The 16,290-nt window shown below is 38.3% G+C and overlaps 8 protein-coding genes across 8 annotated transcripts; 4 read left to right on the forward strand and 4 right to left on the reverse strand.

The window, feature by feature from the left end:
- Positions 1-1,098: 1,098 nt before the first annotated feature.
- Positions 1,099-1,875, forward strand: BRETT_004579 (uncharacterized protein; the record flags this gene model as incomplete). Its single annotated transcript, XM_041283073.1, has 1 exon — positions 1,099-1,875. One exon carries the CDS (start codon positions 1,099-1,101, stop codon positions 1,873-1,875), a length of 777 nt encoding a protein of 258 aa, XP_041136425.1.
- A 368-nt stretch (positions 1,876-2,243) lies between these two features.
- On the reverse strand, positions 2,244-3,275 carry BRETT_004580 (uncharacterized protein; the record flags this gene model as incomplete). Its single annotated transcript, XM_041283074.1, has 1 exon — positions 2,244-3,275. One exon carries the CDS (start codon positions 3,273-3,275, stop codon positions 2,244-2,246), a length of 1,032 nt encoding a protein of 343 aa, XP_041136426.1.
- Positions 3,276-3,618: 343 nt separating this feature from the next.
- On the forward strand, positions 3,619-6,666 carry BRETT_004581 (uncharacterized protein; the record flags this gene model as incomplete). Its single annotated transcript, XM_041283075.1, has 1 exon — positions 3,619-6,666. The coding sequence occupies one exon, from the start codon at positions 3,619-3,621 to the stop codon at positions 6,664-6,666; it is 3,048 nt and encodes a 1,015-aa protein (XP_041136427.1).
- Positions 6,667-6,847: 181 nt separating this feature from the next.
- BRETT_004582 (uncharacterized protein) lies at positions 6,848-7,417 on the reverse strand (the record flags this gene model as incomplete). The annotated part of the gene is made up of 1 exon (XM_041283076.1): positions 6,848-7,417. One exon carries the CDS (start codon positions 7,415-7,417, stop codon positions 6,848-6,850), a length of 570 nt encoding a protein of 189 aa, XP_041136428.1.
- A 619-nt stretch (positions 7,418-8,036) lies between these two features.
- On the forward strand, positions 8,037-13,286 carry BRETT_004583 (uncharacterized protein; the record flags this gene model as incomplete). Its single annotated transcript, XM_041283077.1, has 1 exon — positions 8,037-13,286. One exon carries the CDS (start codon positions 8,037-8,039, stop codon positions 13,284-13,286), a length of 5,250 nt encoding a protein of 1,749 aa, XP_041136429.1.
- Positions 13,287-13,347: 61 nt separating this feature from the next.
- Positions 13,348-14,310, reverse strand: BRETT_004584 (uncharacterized protein; the record flags this gene model as incomplete). The annotated part of the gene is made up of 1 exon (XM_041283078.1): positions 13,348-14,310. The coding sequence occupies one exon, from the start codon at positions 14,308-14,310 to the stop codon at positions 13,348-13,350; it is 963 nt and encodes a 320-aa protein (XP_041136430.1).
- A 269-nt stretch (positions 14,311-14,579) lies between these two features.
- On the forward strand, positions 14,580-15,575 carry BRETT_004585 (uncharacterized protein; the record flags this gene model as incomplete). The annotated part of the gene is made up of 1 exon (XM_041283079.1): positions 14,580-15,575. The coding sequence occupies one exon, from the start codon at positions 14,580-14,582 to the stop codon at positions 15,573-15,575; it is 996 nt and encodes a 331-aa protein (XP_041136431.1).
- A 188-nt stretch (positions 15,576-15,763) lies between these two features.
- On the reverse strand, positions 15,764-16,249 carry BRETT_004586 (uncharacterized protein; the record flags this gene model as incomplete). The annotated part of the gene is made up of 1 exon (XM_041283080.1): positions 15,764-16,249. One exon carries the CDS (start codon positions 16,247-16,249, stop codon positions 15,764-15,766), a length of 486 nt encoding a protein of 161 aa, XP_041136432.1.
- Positions 16,250-16,290: the final 41 nt, after the last annotated feature.

Here is a 16,290-nt window from a genome sequence, read left to right on the forward strand (position 1 = left end):
CATGAATGCTAATAAAGCAATATCATTGAACAAATTATAGCCAATCCTAACACAGCTTCACAATTCTTTCGTGTTTGGTCGATCGGTTCCCAAAAAGGGAATGCAAATAAATTTACCTAAAAAAAAAGAAATACAACAGCCGCACGCGAATTCTTGGCCCCAGCATGCAAAATAGAAAAATCAAAAGTCTTGTTTCGTGCTTTGGCTTTACTAGGACCTTATTTAGAGTCCGATGGGGACAATAATATATTAAATGGGTCTGCACGTTTCTGGACTTCAATACATTTGTATTAGCATGATTAACATACAGCATTTTTTTCGACGTAACATCTTCCCCACGAGATGTGAATATTCCCAAACATTACATAATGCCCAACAATACTCTAGAAAAATATTATTGTTAAATGCATCTATTGCGTTTGTTACCACGGCTCCAAATCTCTATCTAAATGCACAGCCGCACCAATCAGTCGCTTATTAAATCCCTCTTAATCCCACGTGCTGTCTACCCATGATCTTGGCAATCTATGTCAGTTGCTCATAAATTGTTTTCTGATCAAAACTGATAAGATTTTAAAAGAATATTCGTGGACCACTCACTTTGCTATTTCCATCGGCACTTTCCGGCGGAGAGATGTATTCCAGATTAAATAATTTGAAATCTTTGTTCGTGAATTTGAGTTTCGAAATAAAATAGGCTTCCAATCATTCAAGCCGGAAGAAAACGTATTTTTGGAAAGGAAGTGGGGTTCATAAAAAGGACAACGTGCTCAAGAGTTCACTTTACAATGATTACAACACATAATTGACGATGATCGTATAAAGTTCACAGGAAGAGAAAGTGATCTAAGAGTATAATATGAAATAAATGCTGAAAAATTCAAGAAGAAAGAATATATATAAGCTTTCCAAAGATAGTAATAAGCAAGGCCCCAAAAATGGAGTCATAAAAACAACAGTAATAAACAGCTCGATATATATATACATTGTATATACGTGCTTAGTTAAAAGACTAGGTAGAACATATAATACTCCAATCAAACAAGAGGACCTGGTTTAGCCATTTACAACCTTGTCAATAATTAACAAGAATTCAAGATGACTACCATCAAGATTTATGATCATAACATTAGAACAGTTCCAAGCACCTTAATGGAAGGTGAAGAGGAATGGTCAGTCAGAAAAATCGGATGCATCAACAGTATTCGATACTTGTCTGATATAAACACGATTGTTTGTCTTCAAGAAGTCATGCATCAGCAATTAACTGATATAATGATGGGTCTTGGAGATAATTGGGCATATGCAGGTGTTGCAAGAGATGACGGAGCCACTGAAGGTGAATATTCACCAGTACTTTTCAGAAAGGATGGTTTTAGGTTGGTTGCAACATATGTCAAATGGCTCAGTACTACTCCAGACAAAATCAGTACTGGTTGGGGAGCACATCTTAACCGTATTGTTACCGTTGCTAAACTCCAGCATTTAGCTTCTGGAAAGATACTTCATGTTCTTTGCACACATTTTGACCATCAAGCGGCTCTTGCACGCACAAATTCTGCACATCTTGTTTGTGAGATAGCAGAACAAATATCAGGTCCACTTTTTCTGTCGGGTGACTTTAATGCAGCGCCTTCTGAAGAGTGCTACAGTGTTATGGAGAAAACTTTGAGTGATTCATCAAAGATTGCTCCAATCAAGTATGGACATAAATATACATACTGCGGCTTTTCTTCAAATGACGGCTGTAGTATCATCGACTACATATGGACAAACAATCAGTCCCGTGCTCTCAAATTTGGTGTTCTACCAGCAGGCTTTGATGGTGAAAACTTTAGTGATCATCGTGTTCTTCTAGCAGATTTTGAGATATGAGGCTTCATTTATGTACATATATTCAACTATAGATAATTTATTACAATATTATATATATCTATACACGGGCTGCTGTTACTTTACTGTAAATCGAAACATCACAGTACTAATTCTTGAGCGATTTCAAAAAAATTCAGTATCACTATTGCACCGATTGAAATAGATCTAAAATGTGCTTCGGAAAAAATTTCCTTTACCTCTTAGCCGTGCCAACTGCCGCGGCTTTAACGCGCTTATTTTTGAATGTTCATGCAGGTGCGTATTTATGCACATTTATAAGTGATACTTTCAATATTCAGTCAAGATAATACGTCGTCCTCAACGAACCAACAATTTCACAAAAATTAAAAACAAAAAGACAAAGCATATCACTTTTTGGCGTCTTTACCCTTAATTTCAATCTTCTCAATACCCTTGATGAGATCATCAACGGAATTATCGGTTTTCTGGGATGAAACAACCTTTTCAGCCTCAGCCACCTTCTTGGCAAGAGCCTTAGAGGTTTTCTCCGCCTTGGTAACATTCTTTTCTTCATTTTTGATAGTTGTATCCTCCAGTGCAAATGTGCCTGGAGATTCGATCAATTTCTTACCTTCCTGGATCAATTTTTCCAAATCATCATGCCATCCCAGAAGATCGACCAACTTCGTAATAGTATGGTCGCAGTCAGCAAGCATCACTAAATCAGATTTTCGTGGGCAATCTTCAAAGTCAGCACATATTTCTCTGTTCATAAGTACCCTTGTAGTCCTACTTGATATTTCTGCAGGCAATACAGCAAAGGGATAAACCTCAAGAGAAGTGCCTGCAACAATAGCCACTGTAAAATCATCCTTCCTGTCCTTTTCCCATAACTCAAAGAATTTAGCGGGAAGAGACTCACCAAAGAATACAATATCAGGCTTGACATAGCTGCCACATTTCTGACAGCGTGGAATTCCTTTCTTCATCAACTTTTTCCAAGTAACCGAATCCATCTCTGTCCCACACTTGATACAATGCACTTTGGCAAAAGATCCATGGGCCTCCACAATAAAATCCTCATGAACCCCGGCCACCCGTTCCAATGCATCGATGTTCTGGGTGTAACATCTTTTAAGGATATTCTTCTCCTGGCAAAGTCTTATAAAGTAATGGAATTTACTAGGGAGATACTTTCCAGGATACATCTCCTCAGCCAATGTATAGAAGGCTTTAGGATTTTTCTTGAAGTAATTAATGTCAAACACTGCCTCGGGGAAAGGTAAGTTGAGTTTCTGTAGATTTGAGTAAAGACCTGTTTTGGGAGATCGAAAGTCCGGAATTCCACAGTTGGTCGATATACCTGCACCAACAAAAAAGATTACCTTGGCATCCCTACCTTTAATCAGAGTAGCCAGCTCTTTCAGTTTTGCATCCATCTTAGTTAGGACAATATTCTTCTTCTTTATACCAAATTGCCCACACCAAATAGAGACTTAACCAAGATCTTTTGTGGCGTTCCCGTTAAAGGTAAAGTATATATATATATACATGCATACCACATCTTAGGATCTTTTTGCGCATGTACCGGGATCTTTAGATCCTGATGGATCACTTTTTTTTTTTTTTTTTTTCAGTGAAAAGTTTGTCTCTTGATTTGCCCATTGCTAGACTTTCCACTAATGTCAATTCCCGAAGATGACCATTTGTTACCTGTCACCGATATTGAACGACTAATCTTAGGAGGCATAATTCAGTAAGATAAGCAAGAGTGCAGCGATAATGAAGCAGAGAGTTTCCGCTCTAGATTTAAAGCTTTTAGTGGCAGAATTGGCTCCTAAAGCCAAAGGACATCGCTTAAGCAATGTTTATAGTCTTAGTTCCAATAATAGATCGTTTCTTTTTAAATTTGCCCAGCCCGACTCAAAAGTGAATGTGGCTGTTGAATCCGGGTTCAAACTTTACATTACCGATTATCAGAAGCCAGTGCTTCCTCAACCAACAAGCTTTTGCACAAAGCTCAGAAAGCATTTAAAGTCGAAAAGACTCACACATGTCGAACAAATTGGTGATGATAGAGTGGTTGTTTTGGAGTTTAGTGATGGAATGTATTATTTAGTCCTCGAATTCTTTAGCGCCGGTAACATCATCTTGTTGGACTCAAACCGCCAGATCATTTCATTATTTAGAGTTGTGGAGAATAAGATGAAAGCATCCGATCCAGACGCTTTTAACTATTCAATAGGACAAACATATCCATCGTTTGACTCTACACTTTTTGAAGATGAAAATATGAAAATTCGTGAATTTGTTACATATGATAAAGGTCTTGTGGTTGGCTGGATTAAGGAAATGCAACAACGTGAAGAACAAAACAAAAACCGTGAAACATCCGGGAAGAAAAAGAAGAAGAAGGGAAGAATATTTTCGGTCAACAAGCTATGCTTCATGCATGCACCATATCTTTCCTCTGATTTGATTCAGCGTTCATTGTTGGATAATGGTGTTACTCCCTCACAGAGTTGCTTAAACATGTTGGAAGACAATTCTTTAGTCGAAAAAGTAGTCACTTCACTGCAAGAAAGTGAAAATACATTTAAATCTCTTTTACAAACTCCTCCAGGCAAAGTGCAAGGATGGATACTACGGAAAATAAATCCACTTTTTGATAATACGAAGAAGGAATCAAGTGAGAATTTGAAATATACGTACGAAGAATTTCATCCATTTGAACCAGTTCATAAGGAGAATGAAGATTCGAAAGTTGATGTCGTGGATGGATACAATAAAACTGTTGATACTTTCTTTACAATGATAGAGCTTTCAAAGGCATCCCTAAGTAGACAACAGCAAAAGGCTGCTGCTGCTAAAAGACTGCAACTTGTGAAGGAAGAGAACGAAAAGAAACTAGCAAAATTAGATGCTGTTCAAGAACTAAATCGAAAAAAGGGTTACCTAATCACTTTGCATAGTAGTGAAATTGAGGACTGTAGATCAAGTATACAGGCCCTTCTTGATCAACAGATGGATTGGCAAAACATCGATAAATTGATTGAGGTGGAAAGAAGACGAGGTAATCCAACAGCTAAAATGATTAAATCCTTGAATCTTTTAAAGCATGAGTTCACAGTTTTACTTCCGGATGAACAAGAAGTTGTAGATGATGAAAACGAGGATGAAAGCGACTCTGATAGTGATAGTGATAGTGATGATGATGATGATGATGATGATGATGATGATGAGACGGAAGATAAAAAAAGTAACATAATTAGCGTCTCCATTGATATAAGGGAATCGGCTTTTGCAAATTCTACACGTTATTTTGATGCGAAGAAAAATGCACAGGAAAAGCAGGAAAAAACGAAAGAAAATGCTGCAATTGCTATCAAGAACAGTGAGATGAAGATTCACAGAGATATGAAACGGCTTGAAAATGAATCCAAAAATACAGTGGATATTCGTAAAATACGTCCGAAGTTCTGGTTTGAAAAGTATTTCTGGTTTATTTCAAGTGATGGTTATTTATGCATTGCAGGAAAGGATGATATTCAAATAGACTCGATATACTATAGATATCTTGACAACAACACCGATTATTTGGTGTCAAGTGACGTTGACAAGTCTCTTAAGGTTGTGATTAAGAATCCATATAAGAACAAAGAAATCCCACCTTCAACATTTGTTCAGGCAGGGATATACTGCTTAACCACAAGTAAAGCCTGGGACAGCAAGATGAGTCCAAGCCCATGGTTTGTCAAAGGTGATGCTGTTTCCAAGAAAGATTATGATGGTTCATTGCTACCTCCTGGCCTTCTTAACATTAAAGGCGATAAGAATTTCTTACCACCAAGTCAATTGGTCATGGGAATTGGATTACTATGGCTTCCAGATGAGAAGACTAAAGCTAGACACATCGAATATATGCTTAATCGGAACAAGGACATAGGATTTGAATACGCTGAGAGGTACGAGGGTAAAAACATGAAGATGAAGGAGTTAGCAGCGTTACTTGAGAAATTGACTTTGAAGAGTAAAAAAGCCAAGGATAATGAAGAGGATGCAGATTCAGAAAAGAATGAGGACGATAATGATGACGACGAGACAAAAGAGGAAGTGCTGCAAAACTCAAAAGATTATACTACTAAACTTTCGAGAGGTAAAAAGAACAAGTTGAAGAAAATTAAGCGAAAATACAAAGATCAGGACGACGAAGAGAGAAGATTGAGGATGGCAGCACTAGGAACGTTAAACCAGAATGATAATGACGGAGAGCAAATTGGTTCTGATGTAAATGGAGAAAGTAAGGTGGATTCTCGAGAACAGAAAATAGTAGAAGCATCGATGAGGAAGGAGAAGAAGAAGCAGCAACAGATTAATCAATTGCAGCACTTGCTGGAGGAAATTGAGAATGCCATTTCTGAAAGCAGAGAAGATACCACTACTGATGTTAAGAAGGTTTACTACAGCGAGTTATTCGGCCTTTTAAACAAACCAGGTAAAGACGACAACATAACAGACTGCATTGTTGTCTTCATGCCATGGGGGGCATTAAATAAATATCTATACAAAGTCAAGGTTCAATCTGGAACAAACAAGGAGGGAAAGACTTTAAGTGCAGCAATCGATTTCTTCAAGAAGGAGAGTCGAACTTTGAAAAAGAAGGGTGTCGATTGGTTTGACAAGGATTCAATAATCGAAAAAATTAACCCCCAGGATTATTTGATGTCAATGACTGGAAATAGATATAGACTTACAACAGGAGGAGCAGAAGTTAAGAAGAATAAAGGAGGAAAAGGAAGCAAGCCAAAAAAAGGAAGAAGAAGAAAATGATGGGCATGTTATTATCTGAATACATAGATAGACTCAGAGATGTATGTAAGGCCGGAAAGATGATTGCTTTCAAATATACGCTTTTCCCCACCTTGTAAGAAAGTATGTGTAATTGGATCATCCTAGATGTATTAAATGTTTTTAACTATTCTCAACTATATATTACCAAGTATTCTCCCCCTTAGAACCCTTGTTGCAATCTCTCTGTTATGTTCTTTTTAGCGAAGTTGAACACATTCATAAGACCACGCTCAGAGAGATCTATCTTAATATCAGTAGCATCTTCTGATGGAGCGGATGTCACTCTTGCAGCAATTGCAGATGGGTCTGTTTCTAAAACGACACCGTCATCAATAGTTTCATCTATACCCAAAGCCACAAGATCATAATTTTCTAGAATTGCTCTCTTATCAACCTCATTCAGCAAGATCTCAAATGCCCCCGTAAGTCCTTGTAAAACATTGTATAGCAAAACCTCATTTTCCGATAGTGATCCGACGACGTACAATATGGACTCTGTAAATTCCTTGTAAACGATTGTGTGATTGTCAGCTAGTAAAACATCACTATTCTGTTTATATGTCTTTGAAAATAGCATCTTCTCAAACTGTAGCTGCCTGCTTTTTGATACAATCAATTCCTCAACAGCATTTTCATGTGGTGCCTTGTAATACTTTGCAAATAGTCTTTTTCCAGTGTTATCCAAAAGAATCACGGCCTCAACCGTATACAGAGATGTTTCAAAGCCCATTTTATCTTTCTCCAAAAACAATTCTTGTGCGGATGGCTTCTATGCTAACTCTTATTACACCCAATAAAATAAAATCAACTGGCAGGCTAACCAATTCGACTTTAGTGGCAGTGTAAATGAATCGTAACGAAAAGTTAGCTCTGTAAGTTTACTTCAGGTGGACCTCACACGTCACCGCTTCACATAAGTCTTTTTTTTTTTTTTTTTTTTTTGTTGATTCGAAATTTTGTAGCCTGCCCTTTCCTCCTTGCCTATGGGAACTTTTCAGATGCCAACAGTCCAAGTCGATCGGCCCGAATAATTTGTTTCTTTTGTCCTGAAAAGTGCTTATTACAAAAAAGGAAGTTGCAGCGCGGATGGATTTAAAGGATTAAGAGTTAGCATTTTGTGTATTGCATCCTTCTTTAAGTTCACATATAGTTTCAATACTTCCTTGCTACCACCACAATATTTGAATAAAGTTGAATCCATATTAGGAGCTTTTTACAAGGATGCCAACCGTACCCCCCAAACGAATAAATGGTAAGTTGAAATATCATCACTACATTAGTTGCAAATTAAAGGCAATTTCATATACTAACATGTATTTTCAGCATCACCAACAACTTCCCAAATTTCCATGGGAATTTTATCTAACTCAGCATTGAGTGAGCGTGTTGCGCCACCATTCAGTGAATTTCGAACCCCCTTTATTAATACAGGAAGGTTAAATGATGCAGATGAGGAAGATGAAGTTTTCGGAATTAAGCAATTTGTTGAGGAGTTAGATACACATGGGCAACAGTCTTTTGCTCAAAGAGGAGTTGCCGATCTTTACGACGATTATTATGACCCATATCCCTCATGGAGTTCCAATAAAGAGATCCCAATAACACGTGACAGAATCCAATTCATTTTCGTTAAGCTCTCGAAGCTATTTGGCTTCCAATACGACAACGCACGCAACATGTACGACTACTTTATGAGACTTCTTGATTCAAGAGCATCCAGAATGGGACCAAGCCAGGCTTTAAAGACTCTACATGCAGATTACATAGGTGGTGAGAATTCCAATTACAAGAAATGGTATTTTGGGGCCCAGATGGATATTGCCGACTATATCAGTGCAGCAGGACAGGAGAAGGAGAAACTATCATTCAAAAAAGTAGAAAAGGAGTTCCCACTTCCAAAATCTCAAAATAACTGGGCAGAAAGTATGAAGCAACTTTCAACCGAAGATAGAGTTGTTCAACTGGCCATTTACCTTATGATTTGGGGTGAAGCCAACGTGGTCAGATTTATGCCCGAATGCGTGTGCTTTCTTTTTAAATGCTGCATCGACATTTTTTACTCTCTGGATTTTTCGTCCAATGTCAGTCCTTTAGCTACAAGCTTCTTGGACCATGCTATAACCCCAATTTATACGTTTTACCGTGATGAACTATACGAGAAGAAAGGAGACTCATATGTTCTCAGAGACAGAGATCATGCTAAAATCATTGGCTATGATGACATCAACCAGACTTTTTGGTTCAAAGACTGCTTGGAAAAAATCCAATTGAAATCTAAGCAAAGGCTATTCGAAATTCCAGCCCAGGCTAGATTCCTTTATTTAGATCAGATTGAGTGGAAGAAGTCGATCCGTAAAACCTATTACGAATACAGATCCTGGTATCATGCCATAATCGATTTCAATCGAATTTGGAATATTCACATCGGGATGTTCTGGTACTACACATGTTTCAATTGCAAACCATTATATACACCGGATTATGATGTGAGCGTCAACAACCAGCCTAACCTTTCTGTCACATTCTCACTTCTTTCTTTGGCAGGCTCAATCGTTTCATTTGTTAACTTGATTTCTTTGGCATATGAACTTGTTATAGTTCCAAGAAGATGGCCGGGAGCAATTCCTATGTTTTCAAGAATTTCATTTACCCTACTTCTATTCATTATCAATACGGCTCCTACCATCTACATTCTTGTGTTCTTTGGAATTTCAAAGTCGAGCAGATCAACACTCACAATCTCCATGATTCAATTCATTATTTCCATCTTCACCGTTTGCTATTGCTCTATTGTGCCACTTTCAATGCTCACATTTAATCCATTCAAATCCCAAAGAAGAAAGTTCCTTCCAAACATTTACTTCACGAACTCTATCTGCCAACTTCAAGGTAAGAGGATTCTTGCATCATACGGTCTCTGGATAGGAGTCTTTGCCTCAAAGTTTTTAGAGTCCTATTTCTTTTTAACTTTGAGTTTGAAAGATCCGATCAGGGAGCTCAGCTTAATTAAGATTGACCACTGCATCGGAGAGCAATACTTTGGTTCGTTTCTCTGCAGTAGACAGCCAATAATCTTAATGGTGCTGCTTTTTGCCACGAGTATGACACTTTTTTTCCTTGATACATATCTCTGGTTCATCATCTGGAACACAGCATTCTCGATTTGCAGAGCTTTTTATTGCGGTGTTTCAATATGGACTCCATGGAAAAACATGTTTGTACTCTTGCCTAAACGGATTGGATCAAAGATCATCAGCCCTTCTGTTATGGTCGATGCTTCAACAGTGACAAAGAACGCAATTATATCCAAGATTTGGAATTCAATCATTATCTCTCTTTACCGGGAGCATTTAATCTCCATCGATCACCTTGAACATCTTATCTATCAATTTGCAACAAATGAAAAAGGAGAAAAAATCATAACCGAGCCACTTTACTTCATCGAAACAGAAGATAATGACAATCTTGGCTTTGGAGGAGATATCACTATAAGTCCGGATTGTGAGGCCAGCCGCCGACTTTCGTTTTTTGCCCATTCAATGTCCACCCCAATGCCAAAAGCGCCATCTGTCAATGAAATGCCATCCTTCTCAGTTCTCATTCCTCACTATGCGGAAAAGATCACGCTCTCCTTGCATGAAATTGTGAGAAAGGAGAGTGAGCATAGCAATCTTACCCTACTAGAATACTTGAAGCAATTGTATCCAGACGAGTGGCATAATTTTGTGAGAGATACAAAGCTATTGGCTGCAGAGAAAAAGGAAAGAAGAGAAAAGAAGATTCACGAACAGTCAGACATGGATTCTGGTGATCTGCCTTATTATGCAGTTGGATTTAAGACAGCAACTCCAGAGTATATTCTTCGAACCAGGATTTGGGCTTCTCTTCGCAGTCAGACTCTATTTAGGACTATATCAGGATTCATGAATTATTCAAGAGCCCTTAAACTCTTGTACACAACCGAAAGTGGCGATCCAAGCGAGTGCTCAAACCAAAAGAAGTCAGAGGAGGCAAACGTTTTGGCCGAGCGCAAATTTAGAATAGTCACTTCTCTTCAAAAAATGTGTGACTTCGATGAGGAACAAGAAGAAGCAAAGGAACTTCTTTTGAGAACATATCCAGAGCTCCAAATCAGTTATCTAGAGATTGTTATAGATCCAGAGACAAAGGAAAAAACGTATTATTCGGCTCTTATTGACGGATTTTCGGACGTTCTTGCAAACGGAAAGAGAAAGCCAAAGTATCGGATTCGCTTATCAGGCAACCCTATCTTGGGTGATGGCAAATCAGATAATCAGAATCACACCATTATCTTTTGCAGGGGTGAATATTGCCAGTTAATTGACGCAAACCAAGACAACTATCTTGAAGAATGCCTAAAGATCAGAAATTTACTTATGGAGTTTGAAGAAGTCAAGGTTCCTGCCGATGTTTATGGTCCTGTTCCAACACCTGTTGCCATAGTTGGAACTAGAGAATACATCTTTTCCGAAAATGTTGGTGTTCTTGGTGACGTTGCAGCGGGAAAAGAGCAGACTTTTGGTACACTTTCAGCAAGAACTATGGCATTTGTGGGAGGAAAGTTGCATTATGGACATCCAGATCTTTTGAATACAGTCTTCATGACGACACGGGGAGGATACTCAAAATCTCAGAAAGGACTCCACTTGAATGAAGACATATATGCTGGAATTAACGCCCTTCTTAGATCAGGTCAAATCAAACATTGCGAATACCTACAATGCGGGAAAGGGAGAGACTTGGGATTTAGTTCAATTCTCAACTTTACCACTAAGATTGGCTCAGGTATGAGTGAGCAAATGCTTTCGAGGGAATATTTCTATCTTGGGACCCAAATGAAACTAGATAGATTCCTATCTTTCTACTATGCACATCCTGGATTCCACATGAACAACGTCTTTATTATGCTATCGTTGAAACTATTTATGCTATTCTGCATCAATCTTGCAACATTGACTGAGAGCACTGTAATCTGCAGTTATAACAAGGATGTTCCTTTCACAGACAAACGCAAACCACCTGGCTGCCACAACTTGATTCCAGTTATTGATTGGGTCCAAAGATGTGTCCTTTCAATTTTCATTGTCTTCGGAATCTCATTTCTCCCACTTTGCATCCAGGAACTCATGGAACGTGGTGTGTGGAAATGCTGCTCCAGAATTGGACGTCACTTCATCTCATTATCTCCAATGTTCGAGGTGTTTGTCTGCAGAGTATATTCCAAGTCTCTTGTAAATGATTTCTCTCTTGGTGGTGCAAAGTATATTGCAACCGGTAGAGGGTTTTCTACAATAAGAATGCCTTTCTATAAGCTTTACGCAAGATTTTCTCACGAGAGCTTCTATCTTGCAGCCAGCTTAACTTTGATGCTTTTATACACTTCCATCGTGATGTGGAAGCTCAGTCTCCTCTATTTCTGGTGTACTGTTTTGTCCTTGCTTCTGTCACCATTCTGGTTCAACCCAGAGCAATTCAGCTTCAGCGAGTTTTTTATCGATTATCGCCGATTCTTACAATGGCTTACTGGTGGAAATATTTTATTCAGTTCTGAATCCTGGATAACACATATCAGGGACCTGAGAATGCAAAGCACTGGTTCCAAGAATAGAAGACATAAGAAAATGCAAAACGAGCAGAATTTCAATCAAAACAAAAAGCCGTCTTTCTTGGGACTAATTTTCACTCAATTGGTTCCAACATTGCTTGTGACGTTGTTCATATGCGCTGCCTTCATATTTTCTAATGCTCAGAATGGAACTATATCTGCATCACCAGCAAATTCGATACTCAGATTGGTAGTCATATCATTTGGTCCAATTATTCTCAACATGGGTATTCTTCTTCTCTTTTTTATAGTGTCTTTGATCACAGGGCCGGTTCTTTCCTGCTGCACTACAAAAGTTGCAGCTCTCATGGCGAATATCACACACTTCGTATCTGTGGCAAATTACCTCCTCTTCCTTGATTTCTTGTTTCTCTGTCAGAATTGGGACATCTCAAGGACACTTTTGGGAATATGCGCATGCTGTTCGATCGAGACCCTAACTTTCAAGGCGTTGATAATAATTTTAAACAGAGAATTCAAAGCAGATAGTGCAAATAAATCATGGTGGACTGGCACATGGTTCAACTCAGGATTGGGTTGGCATATCCTCACTCAGCCATTGAGAGAATTTGGCTGTAAAACTATTGAACTGTCACTGTTTGCATGCGATTTCTTGGTCTCACACATTCTCCTTCTAATCCAGTTCCCATTGCTTTTCATTCCTTACATGAACAAGTTGCATTCATTCCTATTGCTCTGGCTCAAACACGAAGGGATTATTGGCAAGCCAGTTTATTCAAGAAACAAGCGCAGGATAAGAGAAAGAACAACAATCTCGTACTTTGTTGTCTTTGCTCTGATCAACATGATTATCATAGGTGTGGTGATAGTGCCATACATTGCTGTTAAAGCCTTTAATGTGGACTTTGATTCGTTAGTTCCAGAATTCGCCGTTTCACTTCTCCAACCACTTGAAGATGATGGAGAAAACCAAGGCTTGAAAAATTATATTTCATTCACAAAAGATATCTAGAAAAGCTATCCTATAGTATTGCATTAGCTAATATAAATGAAGTATGCTATAACATCTTTAATCACCACAACGAGTGTATATCCGACCCAGCCTTGCTTTGTATTTCATCCAAAAGCTGCCTCGACTTATCAGACGATATATACATCGAAGAAAGCATGAATCTTGGAAGGGAAGTAAATGTTCTAATAGTATCTGCAATCTTTTTATTGTACAAACCATCGTTTGAGGTTTTGAAGTACCACAATGCAGCATCCACATAAAGTTGAAGAAAACCGGAATCCACTCCAGCAATCTTGTATATACTACCATATATGCTTGAATCAAGATGGAGTATGTATAAATAGTATGTATGCTTATTTTCATCCGTGAATTTCGTCTTTAGCGTGGATAGGAAGTACACAGAAGGTTGAGGTGGGTACATTGCTGTATCTGTGAAAGGATCATTCTTCTTTTTCTGTTCTGAACTAGATGGTCTTGACTCAATTGGCTTTATCCTTTTAACTGAAGGGACAGTAACTCCATCAATTTTACAAAGTTCCTTTTCAAGACTATCATCTGAAGGTATCTTTCCGCTTGAAGATGATGCATTTTTTTCAAATTTCAATAGGTCTCCAGGCAAATGATCCACTTCTTGAATTTCGATTTTTATCAAATCGTTTTCTCTGGCTTGCAGTGTTCTTATAGATTTCGTTATAGCGGAGTTATCTGGATCCATTAATTTAGCCTGCATTAAACTTTGCTTTGCTTCCTCGAATTGTGAAAGATTTATGAGAGAAACACCTTTTCTCCATAGCAACTTAACCATGATTTTCCCCTTTGGATGTAACGAAAGACCCCTATTACAATCAGTAAGTGATTGATTCCATTTTTCCAGTTTTGTATACGCCATTGCTCTATTCGAATACCAGATTGGACTATCCTTATCCAATTTCAATGCTTCAGAATATATCTTGACGGCCTCATCATACGACTTATTTTTAAAGGCATTCTTTCCTGATTCTCGGAGAGCTGTCAAATCAGCCATTTCAAATGTGACTTGGACCAATGCACAAGTTATATATAAAGAAAGTGCACAATTTTAGCCAGAAGTGAAAGAAAACAATCAATGAAAAGGAAAATAAACATGCGGAATAGAGGGTAGAAAGGAAATTTTGTTTTACCGTGAAAAATTCGTGTGGGAAGAGCGAACACGGCTTCAACTACGAGATCAAATCTTTATACACAGCCGAAATATTTGAACAAATAGGCAAACACAGAAAATAAAGGGGGGAAAAGCAGAGAGTTGAGTGAAAAATGGCATTGGAAGAGTTGAATGACGAGATCTGTGCAATTAAGGCCATATATCCTGAATGCATAGAGGAAGAGTCACCATTACGATACAAGCTTAAAGTTCCGCAATATGAACATATAGCGTTTGAAATGTCATTTCCCAGCGATTACCCAAACGGGAAGCCAGAAATTATAAGTGTCAAATGCGAACAGAGGAAACAAGGATACGATGAAAGTTATCTTATGAAACTTTTCCAAGAGGTGCTGGATTCTGTATTTCAAAAGAACTGTGTGGTAGTATTTGACTTTTTTACCGAGTTGGAAGGCATATTATATGATGAAGGTGGTGAGGAGGAAAAGGATGACAAAGATCATTGGAATACGACAGATACAGAAGAGCATTATACGGTGGATGATGATTTAACAGCCGACATTAACAAGTTAAAGATAGAAACTGCACCTTCTAAGGCAGCAGAATATACTGATTATAAATATAACGAGAATGCAGAAAAGGCACACGCACAGACTACAAAGAAAAGCGATACAAGCAGTAATAAAAAACCAGGAAAAGAACAGGAAGAGGATTATCTTGCAGACTGGTCCATATCCGAGGTTATCAAGGACAGAAAATCGACATTTGTGGGCTTTGCCACCAGAGTTCACTCAGTTGATGACGTCAACCGAAAGTTCAACAAGCTTTTGGGTGATAGAAAGATCCAGAAGGCCAATCACTTGATGCGGGCATACCGTATAAAAAAAGAGAACTCGGATGTCATCTTTGAAGATTATGAAGATGATGGGGAGGCAGCATCAGGAAGTAGACTGCTTCATTTACTAAACCTAATGGATGCATGGGATGTTTATGTAGTTGTGGCAAGATGGTTTGGAGGTGTTCACATAGGCCCAGTTAGGTTTAGGCATATAAACGAATGTGCAAGAGACGCATTAGTGAGTGGCAACTTGGTGCAAAGAGAAACTAAGGATGAAAAGGGAAAGAAAAAAAAGGGTAAGAAGAAGTGAAAGTACGGAAAAATGGTTTTGAATGTGGAGAAATAAAATAGAATGGTGGATAAAGAAAAGTGGAACAGAGTGGTAAATAAGGGAAATAATGATGATATCAGGCTACAGACATCAAAGTCAAATAATATTTGCTATTGTACATTGCTAGTATATAGAAAAGAAGATCAATAATAATTTAGACTATTGAATCATTTTCGTGGCTTCCTTACCCCACGCTGGGTCTTCTTCTTGTTTTTGGCAGCCCAAAGCTCTAACAAGTTCTTTGCACTGTTTGGACCATCTTTATATCCTATGCTTTCATTATGGAAATTTTCTTGTAATTCACTCGATTTCTCTTCCATAGGGTCATCCCCTTCATTTTCAGACATTTTTTCGCCCTTTGCTGAATCTATTTCCTGTGCTTTATCACCTTCATTGGTAAACGTTCTTTTCCCAGATACGCCACCTCTGTTTTCCAATGAATGTATGGCTGTATAACTAAGAATTGTCACTTTTGGCTGTCTCCTCTTGATCTGGTCAATAAGTTCTTCAGATCCTTCCAGTTTCCACTCACTTAAGTCTTTCAGGCGTTTCTTCTGCTCCTCTTCCAGTTTTAAACCCTCTTTTTTTTCTGCAGTACGCATGAACTTCATGTTCAGCACTCGGCTTGAAAAATGCCCCTTACGTTCTGTCATGCCTGATTATATACAAATGCAAATGAAACCCTCAGACAACG

This window comes from Brettanomyces bruxellensis, chromosome 7 (assembly GCF_011074885.1).
Source record: "Brettanomyces bruxellensis chromosome 7, complete sequence".
Lineage (NCBI taxonomy): Eukaryota > Fungi > Ascomycota > Pichiomycetes > Pichiales > Pichiaceae > Brettanomyces > Brettanomyces bruxellensis.